Source organism: Zea mays, chromosome 8, assembly GCF_902167145.1.
Source record: "Zea mays cultivar B73 chromosome 8, Zm-B73-REFERENCE-NAM-5.0, whole genome shotgun sequence".
NCBI lineage: Eukaryota > Viridiplantae > Streptophyta > Magnoliopsida > Poales > Poaceae > Zea > Zea mays.
In genome coordinates this window covers 155,833,180-155,856,491 of record NC_050103.1, presented here as the reverse complement: position 1 = coordinate 155,856,491, position 23,312 = coordinate 155,833,180, and the positions used below count along the sequence as shown (strand labels likewise).

Here is a 23,312-nt window from a genome sequence, read left to right as displayed (position 1 = left end):
GCCCGGCCCATTTAAGCAGACCGAAATGGCCCGTTAACATGCACGAAAAGGCCCAAAATGGCTGCCTCCACTCCACGGCCTCGGCAGCGGTAGCGCAGCCGCACTTGTCCACGGGCGGACGGGCCTAAGGCGCGAAGGCAAGGCCCATTTGGCCATTTCCATTAGGTTATCCATTTATGTCTTGCCTTGCCCAGAAACCCTAAAACACGAGTCCGTCTCTCCGTCCCGTGTCCCGTCCCCGTCCGACCGCTGTCTCAGGCTCTCAGCATCCCAGGACCCAAGCGGCCAGGCGGCCCCAAGTTCCAGGCTCCACACCTCCACCGCTCCAGCGCGACCGCGACCGGAGGAGCCCCTACACGGCTACGCCCCTGCGCGAGCGGCCGAGCGCGACCGGAGCCTCGAGCCTCCCCTACGCGGCTGCGCCCCTGCGCGAGCGCGACCGTCGACGGCCGACCGGAGCCACCAATGCGCCCTATGCCCCTGTACGAGCGCGAGCGCCGACCGGAGCTGCCCCTGCGCCCCTGCGCGAGCGGCCGAGCGCGATCGGAGCCTTGAGCCTCCCCTGCGCGGCTGCGCCCCTGCACGTTTCGGGCCTTTACTATTTTCGGGCCACCCGTTTAAAGCCCGACACGTTTAGCTGAATACGGGCCAGACCGTGGGCCGGCACGGCACGACCCGAATTTAATATTGGGCCGGACCGGTCCAAAATTAAACGTACCGGGCCTTTTCGGGCTTGGACCGGGCCGGGCGACCCGAATATACACCTATAGGAGAGAGGCAGAGAGGGCGCTATTATCGCGAGCCATTCTTCGGCTGGAGTGTCGAATGTTCTAGATTCGCAGCTGCTGGAGAGACGCCCTTTCGCGTGGGTGGAAGGCCTTGGTGGCCGTAGTTTTGGAATCTGACGGTTGAGCTATTTTGAATAGGCGTGGCTGCACCAGCGACACGTTTTCCGTTCGGCTTTAATAACAAGGAAATAAGAGAAGTGGTTAAAGTTACGTCAATTGGGCCATCTGGCGCCATAAATAGGGGAAGTGTAAGGCTGGTGGCAGTGCGGGCGGCAGCGCGGGCGAGAAGAGGCCGCTGCCGCCCGCGCGCGGGCGAGAGGCGGACGAGAGGGAGGCGAGAGGGAGGCGAGGCACTGGCGGGGCGAGAGCGCGGGCGAGAGCGACATGGCACGATCTGATTGGTCCACGTGTCGCCATCTGATTGGTCCACGTGTGCTAGCCGTTGCAACTAGCCGTTTTTGACCGTTTGGAGTCCAAAAAAATCGAAAAAAATTGCAAAAAATCACAAATTTCATCCCCAATCCCTCTATATATACCCCTACCCGGGTGGAGCTCATTCCACACACCATTTCATCTCATTTTTCTCTTCCAAACTCCCCTTTCTTCACACAATGTCGGGTTGGTCCTCAGATTTGAACACCTTCACAGATCTCTTGCAGTCCGATGGGTCATCTACAACCCTTCCGTTATATGAGTCTTCTTCACTACATCGTCGCTCCGATGTTTCAGCCTCACTCCCCCGTGCACTATTCTGAAATAGAAAAGCTGACGTGGCTATAGCCTGAGGCTGTAGCCTGCTGCAGCCTGTGCACTGGAGCAGCAGGGGCGAGAGTGGAGGCGAGAGTTGACGTGACAGGGGCGAGAGGGAGGTTGTGCACTGGACTCAGCCTAAGTGTAACGTAAGGACGAGAGACCGTGGCGAGGCGCAATCAGCTGCATTGCAGGCTGTTGGTCACTCGCTTGCAAAATTTGCACATCCAAGTCCAAGAACCGGTCCTTGTCAATGTCACCCCAACTTCCGACTCTCACGCACGCCCAACCTCGCCGAGAAAACCAGAACAACCCTCCCTCGGCTTCCCCCCGTTCACACGCGATGGCTCCTCTGCTCCTGCTCCTGCTCCTCTTCCCCGTCCAGCTCCAGCTCCTGCTCCTCCTAGCCGTAGCCGACGCCGTCCCCGGTCTCTGCGCCAGAGCCACATGCGCCGGCCATGTCATCCAGTACCCGTTCTGGCTCAACTCCTCGGCGCCCGACTGCGGCCACCGCCACGGGATCGGCCTTGTCTGCGAGGGCAACTCGACGCTGACCCTCCCCTACATGTCCCACAGATACGTAGTGTCCAGCATCGACTACAAGACGCGTACCGTGCTGGTCTCGGACGCCGACATCGGCGACGAGTACGACGCGGCCGGCTGCCCGCGTGTCCGGGTGAACCTCACCATCGACACCGCCTGGCTGCGGCCCGCGGCCTCCGACGCCAACATCACCTTCCTGTACGACTGCAAGAAGAGCATCACCCTGCCCTCCGCCGTGGAACTGAGTGGGTGCCATTGGCAACAGCAGCAGCAGCAACAGGATTATTGCCGTAGGTCGTACGTGCTGCCGGACGGCGGGATCACGGGCGCGGAGGCGCACCAGTACGGGTGCGAGGACGTGGTGGTGGCGCCGGTGCTGGACGCGCACAGGAGGGAGATCCTGGGCGCGCCCCCGGCGAACGGATCCCTCCGCCGGGTGCTGCAGGGCGGGTTCGAGCTGAACTACGACACCCACTCCGAGCTGTGCGACCGGTGCGGGGCCTCCGGCGGGTGGTGCGGCTACCGACGCGACGAGGCGCCCGCCGCCGGCGCCGGCGGCGGGCTGACGTTCGCCTGCTTCTGCGACGGCGGCCCGACGACCACGGGCCTGTGCGGTGCCGGTACGTACGTACGTATGTATGTCTCCTCTTCACTCCCCCAGCGTTACAATTTACTTACTTCTCTTTGAGTTCCTGCTGTTTGCTTTGCTTTCTGCTGGGGTGTGGGAATGGGATGCGGTGTGTCCGTTTGACGTTTGTTCGTTTGAGGTTGGGCGGGGGCGCATGTTTTTCTTCGTTCGTTTTATGCTCCAACTATCTGTGGACTGCTAGTCCTAGCAATGGACGAGCCTGCTTTGGGCATGTTTGGTTCAGCTTTTTTCTGACCAACTTTTTCGAGAATCTAGCTGTGGGGAGAATCTGGCTGTGTAGGGAATTTAAGTATCATTAGGATTACGTGCGAAAGAAGATAAAATTGTCCATGGGGCTCAGGATCTATAAAGTGACGGATTACTACTATTGCGACGACTCAACCGATTATATGTTTATATTGATTTTTAATGGTTTTTACTCAAACGAATTTTATAGAAGCTGGCTGAAAAGCTGAGTGTTTGGTAGTTCGTAACAGCTTTTGGTGGCCAGAAACTGCAAAAAGTCAAAACAAACAGGGGCTTTGTGTTCAGTCTCAGTAGTTTGTAGTTCGCGGTGCGCCGCGCCGCGCTCAGTTGTTGCCTGGACTGGAGTGTGGAAAATTCCCCAGTCCGAGTCAAAACCAGGAGCGGGGCCCGAACAGCAAATGGACAAGCGGACACGGCATAGCGGACAAGCCTTCGCCTGCTCTGCCTTCAGCCATTCACCCATTCAGGAAAACGACCGACGTCTGACGGGACTGGAGCACGCGCGTCATTCGGATCGGAACATATCTTTCAGAAGGAAATAAAAAAATCTCGACTGGAAACTTGGAAGGTCCGCAAGGTCGGTTTCATTTCATGGCAGCGGAAGAAACTGTAGGGTCTTCAGTCTATTGGTCCTCGACCCCGTGTTGGATGGATCTCCGACCAACCGTTACCTGTTACGTTTGGTTTGGTAGTACTGAGAGTGAGACCTCGGCATGTAGATATTTCTATATATAAATAATCGTAATAGTGTTGAGACGTTATTATAGACATGGGTTATTTAATTATCTATCTTGGTCGTCATCAATGTTAAATGCTCATGAATATTCATATCGAGATGTTGCATTTATTTGATATGTAGGTATGAAAACGGTCGAAAAAACATCTAGTTTTGGTTTTGTTTTCATATTTTTTTGGCGGAGCGAAAACAAAAACAAAAACCCAACGATCGAAATATGGGATCGGGATTGTCGGTTGTTCGAAAACGATAAACTCTACCCGAAATGTCACATATTCTGTAGTTTCCACAATTACATAATAAGGTGACATGTTGTCTAATTTTAAGATGTTAAAATACACAAATATGAAATAACTCTTCTTGATCATTTATATTATTCAGAATAATTAAAACTTTTGTTTTTTATTCACTTAAACAGAACATAAGTCTGTAACTTACATAAATTATATGTTAGATGTATCTCATATGACATAAAATGGTTATGTCATCACAACTCGCAAATGGAAAATTTGAAAACGATTGGAAAACTAGCCAAGTCGTTTTCGTACCGTTTCTAATCAGTTCCCGGACAATTCGTAAACGAACGGGAAAAAAACTTTTAGCATAGTTTATAATTTTTGGTGGAGCTAAATTGCTAATGAGTGCTAAACTTTAGCACAATACTTTTAGTCACCCTATTTGTTTTTTTAGTAGCTAAACTTTAACAAAAAAAATACGGTGCTAAAGTTTAGTAAGGATAAATAAACGGGCCCTTGGACCTCCTTTGAGAGGGCTCCGGGTCCTCTAAAAACAGTTTCGACTCTGGCTCCTCTGAAGGAGCCATAGTCGTTTTGCAATTCGTTTGGCAAACAACATCTCCTATGTTTTTACGAATGATATACGAGGAAAATATAAAAGGAATCACTACAAACCATATTTTTGGTGTTCTAGATTCCAACAAGAAAACGACTCCAGCTCTTGAAAGACTCTCGACGAGAAGCCATTTTAACGATTTGGTATAGCTCTACCATGAGCCTGAGTTAGAGTCACCCAAAGAGCCGTGCCAAAAGGGTGCTCAGACCAAACAGAGTCGACCTGTCGCATACTAGGGTAGACTTAGACCACCTTTTGGAGTTTTGTAAAAATATCTCCCTATTTTGGCTTTTTAGCAAATGGAGAAAAATGTCCTATGATAGTTTAACAAAAGTGCTTAAAAATTAAAAGCTGCCAAATATTGCCTCTAACCTGTAACTTTTAAAAATCAAAGCAAATTGAACGCACGAGTAAATTAATAAAACCAAAAGTTTTCAGTTAAGATAAGAAAACGGTAAGAAACAAATAAACTATTAAAAAAGTTCAGTCAGTCAGAAATGGTTCATAATTTTCCAATGCAGATTCGTTTGGAAAGTGATTATATATAGGACACTGTAAGAGAAGGATACAATTTAGGCTTTCTATTTTTTGTTAACTTGCTAGACCTACCAATTTAGCAAGTAAAAAAACTATACCAAACTTGAGACGCTCTTAGATTGAAAGTTGAAACCTAAACCTGGTTAAGATTGTTACATGTATATAAATCTCTAGTGGGGTTGCCTTGCCTACGCTCCGTGTGTTTGGTTTAGTGCCCAAGCTAGCAAGTCAAATTTGTAATCTGAAGCACTGAAGCCCATGCTTCCGGGCGAGGTTGTTTTGTGTGGGTGCTAGGAGCCAGCCAAAAGACTTTGACTCGTGCAATTGTGTAGCTGTGGCAATGAAGTCACGGTAATTACAAACTGATCCGTGTGGTGGACGATCAGTAGACCTGACTAGCAGAGAGAGAGGCGACTCTGTTCATCCCGAGCTAGTGAACGTAGTTTCGTGGAAGGAGCGAGGACGGGAGTGGAGTGAGTAGACAAACAATAGAAGAAGAGTGTGCGGACACCTACCGCTGTACCGCACAAGCGCTGTCATTACGAGTCCCCTAACAGCCTGTTCCGTACCCGACGAGCTGGCTGAAGCGAATGGGCTCTAGATCTTTTTCGGGTTTCTCGTTTGGACTCGGTCTAGCTTGCTGTATCAAGCGTGGCAGGACTCACGCGGTCACGCCTGAATTTTTAGTATGAAATCGGAGTCTTGACTCGTGATCACTCAGGCGGAACAGTTTTTTTCCTTACAAATTGATATCACGAAATTAAGGGCATGTTTGTTTCAGCTTATAGTTTATATAATCTGAATTATAATCTAAATTATATAATCCAGATTATAATTTAGATATATTATAATCTATATATAGTTGTTTGTTAGTTTAGATTATATAAATGTAGATTATTCACAAAGACAACAATGCCCTTATTGTTTATTTGAGGTGAGAAAAGAAGGATGTCATATATTGTAATTTCTATTTACATAACCATGGATAGTGGGTATTTTGCCAAAATAATCTCAAATAAGTTAGTCTTGAGGAGATTATGAGATTATCATAATCTGGGGTTTAGATTATATAATCTGAATCCATAATCTATATGTTTGTTTAACTATTGGATTATTTACGCTGGATTATATAATCTGGAGAGATTGTAATCTCAAACAAACAGGGCCTAAGTTGGATGGTACCCACAACTGAGAACACGGATATATAGAGCCAGTGTTAACCACCATATACTATGATTTCTTTTTCGGGTGGAAGCAACTACCACCTAGTTTATTTCCACTTATAACCGATTTGATTATAATCACAGTATTGTAGGGATGTTTTTTTTTCGATTCTCGATTGCGCTAGCTTAAAGTTCTAAGACTATCTTCAGTGGTTTACCCATCCATATATCCATATTCAAACTCTACTATGTGAACAGTGCAGTCTAACGTGTAAAACAATGTTATGAGTGACTATATAGGTAGACTATTGGACACGGTCTAAAGCGGCGATCGAAAGGATTACGAGATTGTGCGAAGCGGTTCCCTCTGTGTTATCTTCTTAACTCTCACTTTTTTGTCACCCTCTAAGAAATTTCATCCCTCTAAATCTTAGCTCCCATGGTGGTTCCCTCTTAATCCACCACATATACATAGTTCACCGTATTTCTATTGTGTTTTAGATTAGATTTTTTCTACATATATATTTGTCGTATTCTAAAATGATAAGTACATATTAATTCGTAATTTATATTTAAAAAGTTAAGAGAGAAAAAAAGAACACAGTAGATTTAGGGGTAGGGACAGGATAATTGCTGCAACTTTAGAATGTCCCTAAAACCGGTCTGAAGAATAGTTACCTCTAGCGGGATTCTCAATTTTGAAAAAAGATAGTCGGATTATAAATAAAAACAAATGGGACTATGTGATCACGTGATGCATAGCCAAGAGGTAGTGTCTCTTTCATTGGTATGCGTTTAGAATACTTCCTCCATACAAATAAAAAACAAGTGTCGTTATAGCATTTATACCGACCAATATTTCTCAAATTTAATTAAGAATTTTAGTTAGATAATTAAAATATATTGGCAATATTTATATCTTTATATAACAAATACTATAAAAACAGATACAACAATCTATTAAATATATATATATATATATATATTATAAATAAAAATATTTATAATTAAATTTAAATACTAATATATATATATATATATATATATAATTAAAATTAAAAATATTTGATTTCTTAGAAAAAACGAGAATGGTCATTATTCTGGGATGGAAGGAGCAGCACGCACCAGACAGTGGTACATCGTAGGACCAAGAAGTCTAGGGATGACGTAGCACTAACTAGCAGGCAGGCAGGCAACGATCATTGATCAAACGGCTTGCTTGACACGGACCGGGAAGACCGCCAAGTCCACGCTCCAAGCGCCTCAAGTCTCAATCCGTGTCATCTCCTGCCCCACCAGCAACAGCAACCATCCTTCGCCGAAACCGGGTCAAAGTCTACGGGACCTACCAGTGGCGGCGGCCGCAGGTCACAAAGCAGGAAGCAAACGCGTGCCCAGTTGGAGCTAGCTAACAAAGCAGCTAGATGAAGGGTGAACCCAGCCAACCTCGTCTTCTCCCCGCCATGGCTGCTCACCTACCACGCCTCCCCGTCCTCCTCCTCGTCCTCCTGGCTGCCCATGTCGTCTCCACCTCCGCCCATGCCGAGCCTCCTCTTCCGAGCCCTTACAACACCTCCGCCCATGGCGAGCCTCCTCTTCCGAGCACTTACAACCCATCCATGTGCTCGGAATCGTTCCGGTGTGGCGGCGTCGAGATCCGCTACCCGTTCTATCTTGCCAACGCAACCGCCGACTACAGCGGGAACTACTACTCCTGCGGCTACACCGACTTGAGCGTTTCCTGCGAACTCGAGGTCGAGGGGCCGTCGACGACCTGGACCCCTACCATCCGTCTCGGCGGCGACAACTACACCGTCAAGAACATCTACTATGACTATCATACCATCTCACTGGCGGACAGAGATGTGCTCGGAGGCGGCGGCTGCCCCGTCGTCCGCCACAACGTCAGCTTCGACGAGACGTGGCTGCACAACGCCAGCGCCTTCGACAACCTCACCTTCTTCTTCGGATGCCACTGGGGGCCACGCGATACACTGCCTGAATTTGCCGGCAACAACATCAGCTGCGCCGGGTTCAGTACTCCAACTGTCAGTGGAGGCTCCTTCGTGTTCAAGCCTGAAGATCTTGACGAACAAGAGGAGCAGGAGTTGGCTTCACACTGCGACGAGGTTTTCTCCGTGCCAGTGGGAAGCGATGCTCTGCGGGCGACCGACACCTTCAGCCTCACAGGGTACGGGTACGGCGACCTGCTTAGGCAGGGGTTCGAGTTGGAATGGAATCGGACATCGGAGGATCAGTGTGGCCAGTGCGAGGGATCGGGCTCGGGCTCGGGCTCGGGCTCGGGCGGATGGTGCGCCTACAGCCAGAAGAGAGAATTCCTGGGCTGCTTGTGCAGCGGAGGGAAGGTGGGCAACCCGTTCTGCAAACCATCGAGTAAGTCCTGAACCGACCCTTCGTATTTTCGCAGTCAACAGAGCACGCACCAGTTGCGTTGCGCCAGTAGCTTCAGCTAGCCCCCGCAGTGTCTGGTTCGCCCTCTCCAAACGGACCATGATGCTAAACGGCAAGCGCAGCCCACAGGCGGGCAAGGCCTGGTTCGCCTCTCCAAACGGACAAGTTTGGTAGTGTTGGCCAGAGACGGATGAACTTCTTTTTTGGTCGTTTTCGTTCCTTTGTTCCGTATACGCCATGTTCTAGCCCACCCGAAGACGTGTTTCCAGGGTTGGAGTTGGTAGTGACAGTGTCCTCCCTACCCGCTTTGATTTTCAGCCCCCTTTTCCATTGGTACTCCTATCTATGGTTATGAACTGCTGACCACTTATAGAATATTATAAAAAGTACGAATTTTCTTCTACATAGTAAAAGGGGTTAGAGGGGAGTTCTTTATTTGACATAAATAAAGATATGGGTTCATTTCTTGGTCCTTAAAATATAATTTTTTACTATTTACCACTAGATATAAATTTGGTTCTCTATATGACGCTGCTGTTAGTTCTACCCTCTGACCGTGTTAGCTTTGATGTGAAGAAACAATTCATACATCAATAATTATTCAATAAGGTAAATTTGTTTTTTACAAGAAAGTTAACACCGTTAGAAGTCAGAACTAACGTGGGTGTCATGTAGAAAACTAAATTTACATCCAACATTAAATAGAGAAAAAAATATATTTTGAGGGCTCTTTTTAATGGTTATTGGATGAAGGGTCTAGGTTTTAGTTTGCTAAGAAGAACCATTAGCTTGCGGCTTTTATCACCTGTAGGTACTAGCACCTTGAGAGAGAGAAAAACTTGCTTTTTGTTTCAAATTTTACCTTGAAGTCAAATTTAGCCATACACTTAGCAGGACCACCAGCTTGCTATATCTTAGGCCTTCTTCATCTTCTTTCCTGTTGGGCCTTCCATATCAGTTTCGTTCCAACCGCCGCTCCCTCGCGCTTACCGCTCTGTAATGTTTGCTAGGTGTTTGATTCATCACAAAATCACAGAATTCTTTTTACATGAGTTAGCATCAAGTTCAGAGTGGCATCACGAACTTTCTGGTCACAGTAAGCCTGCAGCTGTATGTGGGATGTAATGAAAGCAATAGCCACTCTGACCGATTCTCCCCTTAATCTGGACGCGATGTCTAGTTCGCCGGGATGTCCACAACTAGGACCGCGTGTGCTCATTTCTCCACGCCTGCCGTCGGCGGGAAGGAGACAGAACTTGACCAGGGCCTGCGATTGCAGCCGCATCACGTACGTGGACAAAACCTGCAAAAGACTGCTGCGGTAATCTTTAGAGACTGAATACCGTAAAATCCGGAGCCAACAAACTTTAATCCGAAGCGAATATCTTTTACCAAGTGACTAGCCAAGCTCTAACCCTGTAGTCGCCACGGGACAGGCCGACAGGGGAGCGACACAGAGGAACAGATGGCGGGTCTGGCAGTGTGGCGCGGTAGGCTGCCAACGTCGCGAATCGGGAGTCCCCTACCGCAGTCCGCAGGCAGGCATCGTGTACCCCTGTGTCCTTGCGCGTCATCAGTGTCAGTCACCTAACCTTCGCCGGTACTGCACGGCTAGCTGCATTTGCCACTGCCAAAGCGAGGCTTAAAACATAATCGCTTGCAAAAAACCACCGGAGCCGGCCCGCCATCCGCTCACCAAAGCCGCGCGCCAGAAACCCCTGAGATTGAACAGAGTTGCCAGCAGCCATGCCTTCCCTAAGCCACCTCGACCGCGGCCTCCTCCTCCTCCTCCCACTCCTCGTACTCGCCGCGGCCGCCGCGTCGCACGGCGACGACGACGACGACGCGTCGTACGCCGTCTCCGCGTGCCGGTCGCGGCCGTACCTCTGCGGCGGCGTGAACATCAGCTACCCGTTCTACCTAGCCAGCGACACCGAGGCCGTCCCGGCCCTGGCCGGCGAGTCCTACTGCGGCTACCCGGGCCTCGCCGTCAGCTGCGGCGGCGAGCCCGTGCTGAGGCTCGGAGACGTCAGCTACGCGGTCTTGCGCATCGACTACGCCAACCAGGTCGTCTCGCTCGCCTACGCGGACGCTGCCGCGGGCGACGACGGCAGATGCCCCGTGGTGGACCACAACGTGACCATCCCGCAGGACGCCCCGGCCCGGCTGTCCCTCCTCCACAGCGTCGTCGACTACCTCCTCTTCTTCGTCGGCTGCTCCTTCGGCCCGGGCCCGGGCCCGGAGGCCGCCGTCCCCAGGCCGCCGAAGCCGCGGTCCATCAAGCCCGTCACCTGCGGAGACGGAGACCTGGGCGGCGCCGGCACGGCCGCGGCCGCCTCCATGACGTTCGTGCTCCCGCGCAGCGAGGTGCCTCCCGGCGACTGGTCGAGCGCGTGCCGGCAGGTCTTCGAGGCGCCGGTGCTCAGGGACTCCGTCCCGTCCGACGCCCAGGACCCGCTGTGGAGGAGCGGCGGCTACGGCAGCGCCCTCCGCGCGGGGTTCCAGCTGGGCTGGGACCGCAGCTCCGGCCCGTGCGGCCAATGCGAGCAGTCCAGCGGCGGCATGTGCGGGTACAGCCGCGGCGGCGAGTTCCTGGGCTGCCTCTGCGCCGACGGCCGCGTGCGCGACGGCGGCTGCAGTACGATATCAGCTGACCCCTCCTCCGCTCTGTCTTTGTCCGGTACGTAAGCCGTGCCTGTCTGTTGTCGTCCAAATCGCCGTGTAGAAATGATCGAGCCTTTAGCGTTGGATAGCGTATCTGTTTCTTGAAGCGATTAGCTGTACTGCCTGCGTATAGAAATAATCCGTGGTTTCCTGCACGCTAACGCTTGTTTCTTGATTCATCTCTGTCCGGAGGAAACACTGGCGCGCTAGAAATAAAATACAAAGCGCTATTCAAATAGGAGTATCTGGGTGTGAAACGAACAAGAGCTTAAGCGCGTCAGTCCAAATTACTTGCGGCTGTCTGCTCACTAGTCACTGACCCGTCCTCGTGCGGCAGAGATGTGTCATAGTCTCGTAGATAGCTCGAGAGCACCGCTCAGATGGCGCAACGGCACCACGCGCTTGTTTTTACCCAGGGCCACCGAGTTGGGTCACGTCGTCGCTCTCAGCATGACCAGGCGTTGAGGAAAATCAATAGAGCCACAGCGACGGTTGCTCCGTCTCGCCCAAGACTTTCCTCTCGGTTGTGTTGTGTCCCCTCGGTACTCCGTAGGCACTTATTACACATGATTGATTGCTTAAGAGGAGCCGTGTCCTTTGCTGCGCCCGGCGGTTGCATGACAGTAGCTTACCTTCATCTTCATGCACAAGACTCGTAGCGTTGTGGCCGAAACAACCACTTGCGGAATTGATGTTTATACGCGTCTAAACGAGAGATCGATGCACACCTGTCAATGTAGTAGCTGCTCTGGTTTCATGCTGAGACGTTCACTTTCAGAAAGCTTAGGAATGTTTCAGATCTCTCTGTCTCGCAAGATATTTGTTTGCCCACCTTTATTTTTGATGCCGACCTCCTACCTATAGCCCTGACCCATATATTATACATTTGCGAGGGACATCATTATGACGACTTTGTAATAATATATACAAAGACCAAGGTGTCGTTTGGTTCACAAATTTGTAACGTAATGGGTAACTGATAACGTTAAATCATGTTTGTTTTAGTCCAATCGTAATTAGATACCACACTAAAAATTGATATCAGCCTATTCAAATTTGTTACCGCCAGTAATCGAACGTAAACCATTACCATTACCATTTGCGTTACATTTCTTGAACCAAACAGTACCCAAGTTCTTGACCAAAGGCCAATTGATTACGTGCCCTCTGGAACTTTCCTCCTGCATCATGTTTATTAGGCTGAGCCCAGCAAAGTTTCTATTTGGATTCGCACGTGTAAAATAGATAAAGAATAGCTATTGTTTATCGTTCCAACAGAGCCCGTATCTATCTTCGCAAATTGTGAGGGGCTCACGACACTTCCTTATTGTGAGGGGCTCGCGACACTTCCTTTTTCTGCGTTTTCTCTCTCATCCCCCTAAATCCAAATCAAACAACCGTCCCACAGTACGGCTGCATCGTCCCTCCTTTTATCTTGGCAGGAGGCAGCGACAGTTGCAAATGCGAGCTGGAATAGGAAGAGCCGCTGGAGAAAAGAAATAGATAGGAAGAGTTTTGTGTGAGTTCTACATACTGTACCTCGTAAAATGGGAATGCGAATCCGATATCTACCGGAGTCGGTCTTACGCATGAAGAGCAGCAAGTTTCTGTGTGATAAAAAAGGAGAGAGAGAGGACAGAAAGGAAGATCTCGTGTGCCATGCTCCACTATTAAAACTATTTGTCTGCGAATTTCAACACAAGAAGGAAACAAACAACAATAGAGTACTCTTGCTACGGGGCCACGCAGCATATGGTTCAATTGAGTTTATACAAATACAACTCCATATTACTATTGCTGAACACCACTAAGTTTTAAACAACCTGATCGATCGAATGAAAACAGCAGCCAAAATTTCTCGGTTTGTGGTTGATTTTCTTTGCATGAGTTGTCTTTGGAGGGGGGGGTAATCTCCAGTGGAATCTGCTTTGTTATTTCGAGTAGAATGTAATACTTTTGTGCTCTGGCAGATCTGTGTTAAATCAGCTTAATCTTGCTCGGATCTGACATTGTCTTTTGTTCGTTGCAATGCAGAGTCAAAAAGGAAAGCAAGAATTCTTGCTGGTAAGCGCTACGCACCCTTCATCCACAATGCTTCTTCAACAGTCCACTGTTGACTTTCTGCATAAATAGATCCCCTTTGTCCTCACGAAAGTTTGCTGAAGCTCTGCGCTTTTGAATGTCTGCCAGCCTGCTGCCAACTCTTCCTGAAAGCATCTACATTTTAACATTTGAGCTTTTTAACAAACTAATTTAGAAAAAAAAAACCCAAAACGTCTATGATTTGAAATGAAGGGAGTAGAAGAGTATATAAGGTAGTGTAGTGTACCAACCTTAGGCTCATATATAATCCGAGACCATGGTGTTGTTCACTGCAAACACGATTAGTCAGGAAGTCATTCCCTACTCGTACCATTTTACAGTTAACTGCAAACACCTGTTTCAGGAATCACGCAACTGGAATATTATTAACTCACGCAACTTTCCAGGTGCCCTGGGTGGTGGTGCTGCTGCGCTGCTTGTTGGTGCTGCCATATTTTTGTTCGTCATCATGCGCAAGAGGAAGCAGAAGAAGAAAGTGATCAACTCGTCTTCGAAGCTCCTCAAGTACAGCGGCTCTGGTGGGACCCCGCGTTCGCGGGTTGGTGACATGGAGTCCGGCAGCATCGAGGACCCGCCAACGCACCACTTCACCTACGAGGAGCTCGAGGAGGCGACCAACCGCTTCGACGAAAGCAGAGAACTCGGCGATGGCGGCTTCGGCACCGTCTACAAAGGTAGGAGTACAAGTGATCTCTGGATTTGTTCGTTCCAAGATGTTGGTCATGGCGTGGTGCCGTGGTATTCATATGCCAAGCCAAAAAAAACCTAGCAGTCACTAACACACCAGGCTCTGGTTCTTTGTGCTCGACCATGCAGGGTACCTCAGGGACGGGCGCGTGGTGGCGGTGAAGCGGCTGTACAACAACGGGTACCGGCGCGTGGAGCAGTTCCAGAACGAGGCGGCCATCCTGTCGGGGCTGCGCCACCCCAACCTCGTCATGTTCTACGGCTGCACGTCCAGCCACAGCCGCGAGCTCCTTCTGGTGTACGAGTTCGTGGCCAACGGCACGGTCGCCGACCACCTGCACGGGCAGCGGGCCCCCGAGCGCGCCCTCTCGTGGCCGCTCCGCCTCAGCGTCGCCGTGGAGTCCGCCGCGGCGCTCACCTACCTGCACGCCATCGAGCCGCCCGTCGTGCACCGCGACGTCAAGACCACCAACATCCTCCTGGACGCCGACTACCACGTCAAGGTCGCCGACTTCGGCCTCTCCCGCCTCTTCCCCCTCGACGTCACGCACGTCTCCACCGCTCCGCAGGGCACGCCAGGGTACGTACGTCGTTCGTAGTCCGCGCATGGTGGTGGCTGGCGTCACGCCGTGTTCCGTTTCGTGCATCCACCAGACCATTGTTTGCCCGAACAGATAACATTTTTGTGCCTTTTTTCGCGCATGGCAGGTATGTTGATCCAGAGTACCACCAGTGCTACCAGCTGACGGACAAGAGCGACGTGTACAGCTTCGGGGTGGTCCTGGTGGAGCTCATCTCGTCCAAGCCGGCCGTCGACATCACCCGGCACCGCAGCGAGATCAACCTGGCCAGCATGGCCATCAGCAAGATCCAGAAGTGCCAGCTGGAGGAGCTCGTCGACCTCGGCCTGGGCTACGACACCGACCCGGCCACCAGGAAGATGATGACGATGGTCGCGGAGCTGGCCTTCCGCTGCCTGCAGCAGAACGGCGAGATGCGCCCGCCGATCAAGGAGGTGCTCGAGGTGCTCAGGAACATCCAGGGCGAGTGTCTGACGTCGGGGAAGGATGGGGACAAGAGCAAGGACGGGCCCTTCTCTCCCACCACGGTTCACGCTCCGTGGGACAGCAGGTCCACGACGCCCAACACCAGCAGGGACTAGGATAGTTAGTGCTTGAGGACTGAGACCGGCCGAGGTTTAATTCGTGTCTGTATTGCTGCTGTGTGACTGCTAGGCATGCCATCTGTTTTCAGGCTTCGTAGTTAGTTCCTGGTGATGTAAATATTTGTTTTGTTGGTGCTGTCAGGACAGAGGGAATGCACATACATGTGTAAGAGTGGCGAATGGTATTATACATATATATACACGGGTACTTACTGAATAAATAGATAGATGTCGCTTGTGACTAACCTGATCTTTCACAGCTGTAATGTGCACAAGCTTGCTGCCGTTTCACGCGTCAGTCTGTTTCCTAGTGATACGTACAGCATGTTTCACCCGTCAGTTTCCCATAGATATGTGGAGCATGGTCCCTATAATAAGGTATGAGTAGATCAGTATACAGGGTAAAGCTCACATGGTTCCACAACGCATGTGAGCCCGAATACTGGTGCACCCAGAATAGACTATGGTGCTCGTGATTCCGTTAAGGCTTTCAGACTCTGCAAATGTTTGTATCGGTCCCTCGTGATTACAGACAATAACGGTACACTTTTACAATATGGAAACCCTAACCGATGCTGCAAAACATGTTGTCGGTGTAAGTGCTAAATTAACTGAGGAACTACCAGTTTTCAGTCAAGTAGCTGTGTCTTTGATGGATGCTGACGGTAGCTTCCTGATTCTTTTTTTTCTTATTTAACAGTCCTTTCCTCTCCGCTGCAGGAACCGCTGATGCCGTTCCTCGCAGCATGATGTAATACAGTTGCTTGACTTCCATGCTATAGTATCCTCGCTCAGGTACTGTTCGACAATCTGTGCAGAACACAGGCATCACCAGACCAAGCATCTGCTCCTCCGGAACTTGTCGATGTCGTCCGAGCTCATCCGTGGTTTATCAGGAACATCCACTGTTTTGGATTTCCCGAATCGGCTGTCCAGGCTCTTTCGCGAGATCTGCGGGCACTTCTTGGCCTCTTGAGGTTTCTCCGGGTACGCTTCCTCTGTTTCTTTACTGGTAGTGTCATCCTTTGTCGTTGTTTCTTTTGGGTCAGGTTTCGATGATGCTTTTTTGCTAACGCTTGACACAAACTTTTTCAAGTGCTTAATGTAATCTGGATATAGCTCGAGATTGCAGTGGCCACCACCACTTAACCACAGTGGAGAATATTTTACTTTGCAGTGCTCCCATAGCTGTTTTCCGTGGGAGCAGTCAACCACGTCATCTGATGTACCCTGGTGCAAGAAAGTATCAGGCTATGTTAGTCAGAGCAGCAATAATCTACCAAAGCAACTATGATACTGAATTAACAAACATTGGTTTCTTAAGATGGCACTTGATAGCTGTCTACAACTTTGACAAATCTGAAATGATCATTTTTAACATACTTGGATTGGGGTGAGTAGTGATTAGTGGGTATTACTCATTCTACTGTACATACCCTTATCACAGAATAGGAATCACCCATTTTCATGCTCAATCTATTGTATTGTATCAGAAGTAATTCCACCAGGACCAAAGGGATTGGGGGATAGAATATTAGAACTCACATGAATGACAAGCACCGGACAATTTACCAAGCCAATTTTATCGATGTTCTACAGTAAGGAGGGAAAATATATCAGTTATTTAGCAACCAACCAATGACTCCAGGAAACAAAAGGACCAAATATACCTTGTAAATGTCAAACCAAAACGTCCGCTTGACTGGATATATTACTCTTAGTCCAGATAAAATAGGACTATGCAAAACCACAGCTCGCAAGTCTGGCAACCGCGAAGCAAGATCAATGGTTGGACCACTTCCAACAGACTGACCATATAAGATTATATCCTCATCTGCTACACCATATTTTTCCTTGAGGCAGTTATATGCTGCTTCAATGTCTGCATATGTATTACACTCAGTGGGCTGTTCAATGGAAGAATAAACTGTCTATTAAGATATGGTTAGGGAGAAGATTATAGTTACTACATAAGTTATTAGTTAAGCGATCAAAATAAAAGAACAAAATATACCTTCCCTGTAGATCTCCCATAACCAGAATAATCATACCTGCAGCCACATTTATGTCTGTTAAAATCACTTTCAGGGAAAAAGATTGTTCCTAACTTCAACCACAATTGGGTAGGGAACTAACTGTGGCCATAAATTAAGCATCAGTCTACAGGAGATGTTTATTTAGCAAAGAGGTTAAACATTGTTCCCAATGAAACTTAGGACAGAAACCAGGCACTTAAAATGCTATGATGCAGATATGAAGTTAATCATATTTCCTTGGGATGGAAGAGCAAGCAATGCTGGATATGCTTTGCAGAAAGAATTTGTAAATGATGCAGATGGTAATTATGCTGTTCATCAATAAAGTTACAATAACATAAAACTTTGGAGTTACCAAAGCTTTTCATGATTACAAATTACAACCATGGAAGAAAATTTTCTTCAGCAGTCACAAAGTAAATCTCCATGTCCTACAGCAAAATTATATGAGAAAGGAAAAAAAAGAATCCCTTGAAATCCAAATCTGATGCACATCTGGCATCTCCCTGCCTAATGCAATCCACCTAGAAAGACCCACTAATCATGCCTCAAATTGCAAGGCACCACCTCATCAGCATCGAAAAAGTTCAAGGTGTACAATCCAAGATGCATCCACAAAATATATTATCTTACCTCTCTGGCACACCTGCAAAGTCGGTACAGTCCCTATCTGGTGCATAACTAATAATCTATATAGCCTGTCATTTTTTCCTTTTCGTGTTAAAGAAATTACTCTTGCATGAACCGTAAGGAACCCCACCAATTAATCTTGCATTCAGCACTCCAAAGCCCAACCTATTTCTTTCGTTGAACAGGATCTGTAAGCAAATGCACTAGATGCAAGTGTCTCGTTAAGATAATCAATCGAATTTGGGGGGAGAAATCTGTAAATCAAGGTTTACTGGTATGAATGTTAGGGCAAGCTAGTAGTGTTTGCGACTATAAATACAGGTTAAGTACCACATCACTTAACCTAAATGGGGTTTGTGTGATCCAATAATATATCCCATCAATTATCAATTCCATTTGCTAACAGGCTGTTGCCGCTATAGGGTCCCAAAATTAGAGCAAACCCCACCACTTTGTATAATCGAAGCACCTAACTAGGAGATACGAAGCCCAACAAATCAAGCAATAAATGCAAGTGAACACCAGAAATCGAACACCTCCTGCAAGCGCGCGCCTTCCCTAAAACCCTCCCCGCAAGTTTCCCCCAACGGAAAAAGCCCTCCAGCTCGCAGGCAAAACTGGCAATCGCGCGACCCGGAGTGGCGGGGACCGGAGCATTTACCCAAAGAGGTTGACGCGGAGGCGGCGGCTGAGCTCGACGAAGAGCCCGTACATCTGGCCGAGGTCGGCGGCGTTGCCGTGGGAGTAGAGCACGGTGGCGGAGGCCCGCGCGTGGCGCACGTAGACCCCCACGATCTCGTTCCCGCGGCGGGTCCGGAGGCGCACCACCTCCGCGCCGTCCTCCTCCTCGGCGGCCGCGACGACGGAGGAGGCCGAGGAGGAGCCCCCGGCGCCGGCGCCGTCCCGCCTCCGACGGCGCGAGGGTGCCCGGGAGATCTCCGGGATGGCGAGGCGACCGGTGGCGGCGTCGGCGACGACGACGGTGTAGGACGGCGGCGTCGGCGGGAAGAAGGCGAAGCGCGCGGCGATGGTGGACGTGACGCCGCCCATGCCTGCCGTCCGCGTCCGGTTGTCTCTCTCTCTCTTTCTGCCCCCCGGCTGGTCAAGTGGGGTGGTCAGCTGCAGCGCCGCCGCCTCGTGGCGCGTGGAGGCATGCGGCACGATGCGAGGAGGGTTTGGATCGGAGGAGGGTTCGGCGGTGGTGCGAGCTCCGAGCGGAGAGACGGATAGAGAGAGAGGGGGGAGGAGGGAGCTCACTTCTGCGAGCTTTTTTTTTCCCCTGCCCTGTTTTTAATTTGGGCGTTGCTCTGCTTTTTGGTTGCGGCTCCGCTGGATGGATCGCCGATTTACCGAGAGGAGCGAAGCGGTTGGTTGGCCTCACCCTCACCCAGACAGGAATGTCTCGGATCGGCTGAGGCGGGTGGCCGCCATGGCCGATGCTGCGTTTGCTGCTGCCTCGCTGGACGCCTGGACCTGGACTGGCGGCGACAGTACATGCCGTGCTACTAGTTCAGCTGTACTGTGTGGTTGGTATAGGTTGGTGCGTGTCTTTTTTGGGGTGTTTGGTTTCTAGGGACTAATGTTTAGTCCCTTCATTTTATTCCTTTTTAGTGTATAAATTGCTAAATATAGAAACTAAAATAAAGATTTAGTTTCTATATTTAGTAATTTTGGAACTAAAATGGAATAAAATCTAGGGACTAAACATTAGTCCCTAGAAACCAAACACCCCTTTATCAGGTTTTATTACACGCGTCCTTCACATAGGTGTACTAGGAAGTTAGTTAGAAGTATTGCCAGTGCGCTCACGTCCTCGCTGAAGTGAAATTTCGTCTCCACAATAAATAAAGGGTACAAGTAGTACTACTAAGTTTGTTTCACTGATGTAAACTAATCCCCTGTTCCAAGATAATTCTCCATATCGCGTATCCTGTGGAGTTAGTCAATCCTAATTTTAACTAGCCTATAAAAATTATATCAGCATTTGTATCTCTGAATATATGGTCACGGCTTAAAATATGAGACAGACACCTGTTTTAAAACAGAGAGCATACTTCTATGGTAAGTTTCGTCACCGCTTAATTTTCTTAGGACTGTAGTGATGATAAATGTAACATTAGAAGAGAAGCAACCGGTTCGCACCAATGATTCATTGTTGTGTTGTGCTGCCGTAACAAGAGAGCGTATAAAACCATAGTAGAAGAAAAACGAATAAACGCAGACTTGTGCTAGTTTGAAGCGTCATGAGATTAGAATTAAATGGTTTAATTCAGGTGTCTCCTTTTTCATTCAAAAAAAACTGGCAGTGAATAGATACGACGGGAAGTGATCATACAATAATTAACTTTGTACAAACAAAAAAAACATGAGGTATGGTTGCTTTCCTCTTGCGGATAGGATGGGCGAAAAGAGGTGCCAGGAAGTAATGGCCTGATGCGATTCTTGAAAAGGGCTTCCTGGCTCTTCTTTAACAACCACGTATTCGCATTTCGTTGTTGATGTTGATGCAGCTCAATCACAGAACCGAGCCTCTTCATAATGTAGATAATGGACCATGCATTATGATGTAGTATATATGCACTCATGTGTTTGTCTTGCACACGATAAGGACATGCCATACAAAAGCAAAAGCTATACACCTAATTATTGAAGTTACATGAACAGGGTGTTGGAACTTGCTCTCTGCTGCAAGTGGGCCAACGGGGGTGAACAATGGCGACAACAGGGTTACGTGCACGGGGGCAATAGCTCTGTTGATCTCGCCTCTCACGGGCACTGTGCGGGGGTATTTATAGGTGTCTGAGTGCCCAGCGTCTTGTGTTAAGGACGCATGTGCCCTCAGACGCCTAGTTTATCCCCGGAATATTCCCATAAAGCAGGGTTACAAGCTGTAATTACAAGTTTGCCTTTACAAGTGAGGCCCGTAATACAGAGGCGGCCACGCGGGGCCCGTTACAATGGGCCGGATCACACGTGGGCCTTGGGGCTGAACGAGGCCGCGCCGTGTGAGGTCGTCGCCGCAGGCCTTCGTCAAAGCGCCGAGTCCTGCGAAGGGTGTCCCTGCCCGCTTCGCCTCCGGCGGACCAGCGGCTGCAGCGAAGGCCTCGAGCGAAGGGTGGCGTCTTTGCCTTCGCTCCAACATTTGCCCTCCGAGGGACCAGTTCGACAAAGTCACCTGGTGCCGAAGGCGTCGCTAGATGGCGGAGACGCTGCCCTCGCTCGAAGTGGTTCCGCGGGGGTTTTTGATGTGACCGTTGATGGACGGCGTACTGTTGGATTGCGGGTTTCCCGAAGCGTCGCGGCCTGTCGGGTTGTGGGTTTTCCGAGGAGCCGCGCCCTGCCTATAAAAGGGGGGCGGGGGCGGCGCTGTTTGAATTCTGCTTTCCGCGCTCCGTAAAACCCTAGCCGCCCGCCGTCTTGCTGCTCCTTTTCCTCCGCTGCTCCCTTTGCTCGCCGTCGTTCTGGCTCGAGTGAAGCAAACCGCCCGCCGCCGCCGACGGTACGTAGCCATGCCATCCTCTTCTTCTTCCGCCACCGCCACGCCGCCGGCCGCCGCCTCGTCTGAGGAGGCGTTGAGTAACGCGATGGTGGAAGAGTTGCGCGCCGGCGACTCTGTTGAATTCGGTGTGTCACGGATGACGTCAGGCCGTATTGAAGATATGCAGCGGTTGGGCTACTTTGGCGGCGGAGTCGCTCGTGCTCCGGGGACGGAGGAAGTCCCCGAGCCGGAGGGCGAGTTGGTTGTTTTCGAGGCGTTCTTCGCCGCTGGACTCCGCCTCCCTGCGCACCGGTTTGTCAGCGAAGTCCTGCTGCGGCCGGCGAAGGCTTACTCCCAAGGGTGGCCGAAGGCGCGTCTGATGCCCCCGCAGCTGCTGTGCCGGGCGCTGAAGATCCAGCGGAGACAACGGCGGAGGCGGCGGCGGAGGCTCCCGCAGCGGCAGGGCCTTCGCAGGTGGCGTAGGTGGTGTTTAGGATTGAGGGATTTTTGGATGATGTACTGAATTTTGGTTGCTGCGCAGGTTCAAGATTTTGGGCCTGCGCACGCAACCGCTACTACTGGTTTTTTGGCGGCTTCGACCGCGGAAGGTGGAAATGAATGTGGTGGGTCTGTTTCTGAGTTTTTTGATTTTACTGACTCTGGGAGCTCGGCTGAATGGACCGAGGAGTCGTCGGAGGAGGACTTGGACTATTTTGCGGCCCTGGACGAGGCTGCGGCGGAGGCTGCGCTACATGCTGCGGACGCGCCAGGCGTGCCCGGTCCTAGCACCGGGCACCGACGACGAAGGGCGGTTGCGAAGCGTAGGATTAGTGCGGAGGAAGGGGCTCGTCTTCGCGTTAGTAGGGTTGGTCGGCAGGAGCTGCTGTCTTTGCCGGCCGTCTCGGGTGTGGGGGAAGGGGAGCTGCGAAGCCTTTTTGCTGGTGAGGAGCTTAGGATAATGTTATTTAATTATAGAGAGATGGGGATTATTCCTAAGGTTGAGCCGATGTAGGGCGTGGTGCCCTCGCTTGTGTATGTGCAAGGGTTTGTAAAATGGAGTAGTGTGCCCTCGCGTGCTTGTGCCTGCGAGGGCGCTGTGTACTTTGACTGGTGTGATTGATTGTGCTGTGCCAGTGTGATTATAATTGGTCTTGCTGTCGCTTCTGCTTTTGCCATACTGGGTCGGCTGCGCCCTTGGGCGGTTTTTGCGGTAGGCTCCGGCTGCGCCTTTTAGGCGACTTCTGCGCGAAAAGCCTTCGCGATAGACTTTGATTTTTGCGCACTTGTGGAGCTAAGTCCGGCTGCACCCTTGGGCGACTTCTGCGCGGTTAGTCTTCGCGATAGACTTCGATTTTTGCGCACTTGTTGTGCTAAGTCCGGCTGCACCCTTGGGCGACTTCTGCGCGGTTAGTCTTCGCGATAGACTTCGATTTTTGCGCGGTTGTTGTGCTAAGTCCGGCTGCACCCTTAGGCGACTTCTGCGCGGATAGTCTTCGCGATAGACTTTGATTTTTGCGCACTTGTTGTGCTAAGTCCGGCTGCACCCTTAGGCGACTTCTGCGCGGATAGTCTTCGCGATAGACTTTGATTTTTGCGCACTTGTTGTGCTAAGTCCGGCTGCACCCTTAGGCGACTTCTGCGCGGATAGTCTTCGCGATAGACTTTGATTTTTGCGCACTTGTTGTGCTAAATCCGGCTGCACCCTTAGGCGACTTCTGCGCGGATAGTCTTCGCGATAGACTTTGATTTTTGCGCACTTGTTGTGCTAAGTCCGGCTGCACCCTTAGGCGACTTCTGCGCGGATAGTCTTCGCGATAGACTTTGATTTTTGCGCACTTGTTGTGCTAAATCCGGCTGCACCCTTAGGCGACTT

The 23,312-nt window shown here is 50.1% G+C and overlaps 3 protein-coding genes and 1 long non-coding RNA gene across 5 annotated transcripts; 2 read left to right on the top strand and 2 right to left on the bottom strand.

Moving 5' to 3' along the window:
• Positions 1-1,816: 1,816 nt before the first annotated feature.
• Positions 1,817-3,803, top strand: LOC100384648 (uncharacterized). Its single transcript, NM_001177137.1, has one exon. The coding sequence runs from the start codon at positions 1,882-1,884 to the stop codon at positions 2,767-2,769; it is 888 nt and encodes a 295-aa protein (NP_001170608.1). The 5' UTR covers positions 1,817-1,881; the 3' UTR covers positions 2,770-3,803.
• Positions 3,804-7,693: 3,890 nt separating this feature from the next.
• LOC100273535 (Putative WAK receptor-like protein kinase family protein) lies at positions 7,694-15,540 on the top strand. 2 transcript variants are annotated; one of them, NM_001147953.1, is made up of 5 exons: positions 7,694-8,658; positions 13,375-13,404; positions 13,830-14,117; positions 14,260-14,710; positions 14,839-15,538. In NM_001147953.1, the coding sequence occupies exons 1-5, from the start codon at positions 7,728-7,730 to the stop codon at positions 15,290-15,292; spliced, it is 2,154 nt and encodes a 717-aa protein (NP_001141425.1). In that variant the 5' UTR covers positions 7,694-7,727; the 3' UTR covers positions 15,293-15,538. The 2 variants fall into 2 exon arrangements, with proteins under 2 accessions (NP_001141425.1, XP_008654578.1); XM_008656356.4 differs by lacking the exon at positions 7,694-8,658 and adding an exon at positions 9,730-11,356 and having other exon boundaries at positions 14,839-15,540.
• Positions 12,370-13,823, bottom strand: LOC118473155 (uncharacterized). Its single transcript, XR_004852170.1, has 2 exons — positions 13,674-13,823; positions 12,370-13,557 (listed from the first exon to the last, which is right to left on the bottom strand). It is a non-coding gene; the product is annotated as an uncharacterized lncRNA (long non-coding RNA).
• Positions 15,541-15,807: 267 nt separating the features above from the next.
• On the bottom strand, positions 15,808-19,277 carry LOC100285590 (uncharacterized). Its single transcript, NM_001158481.2, is given in 5 exon segments — positions 15,808-16,525; positions 16,841-16,888; positions 16,966-17,202; positions 17,310-17,346; positions 18,623-19,277. Coding segments are annotated over 5 exon segments (1,113 nt in total). The 5' UTR covers positions 19,012-19,277; the 3' UTR covers positions 15,808-16,123.
• Positions 19,278-23,312: the final 4,035 nt, after the last annotated feature.

Bases quoted from the DNA above. Each gene is read 5' to 3' on its own strand.
- LOC100273535 (XM_008656356.4), top strand. From the start codon at position 10,423: ATGCCTTCCCTAAGCCACCTCGACCGCGGCCTCCTCCTCCTCCTCCCA. The intron at 13,405-13,829 runs GTAAGCGCTACG...GCAACTTTCCAG, and splicing joins GAAAGCAAGAATTCTTGCTG to GTGCCCTGGGTGGTGGTGCT. The intron at 14,118-14,259 runs GTAGGAGTACAA...TCGACCATGCAG, and splicing joins CTTCGGCACCGTCTACAAAG to GGTACCTCAGGGACGGGCGC.
- LOC100384648 (NM_001177137.1), top strand. From the start codon at position 1,882: ATGGCTCCTCTGCTCCTGCTCCTGCTCCTCTTCCCCGTCCAGCTCCAG.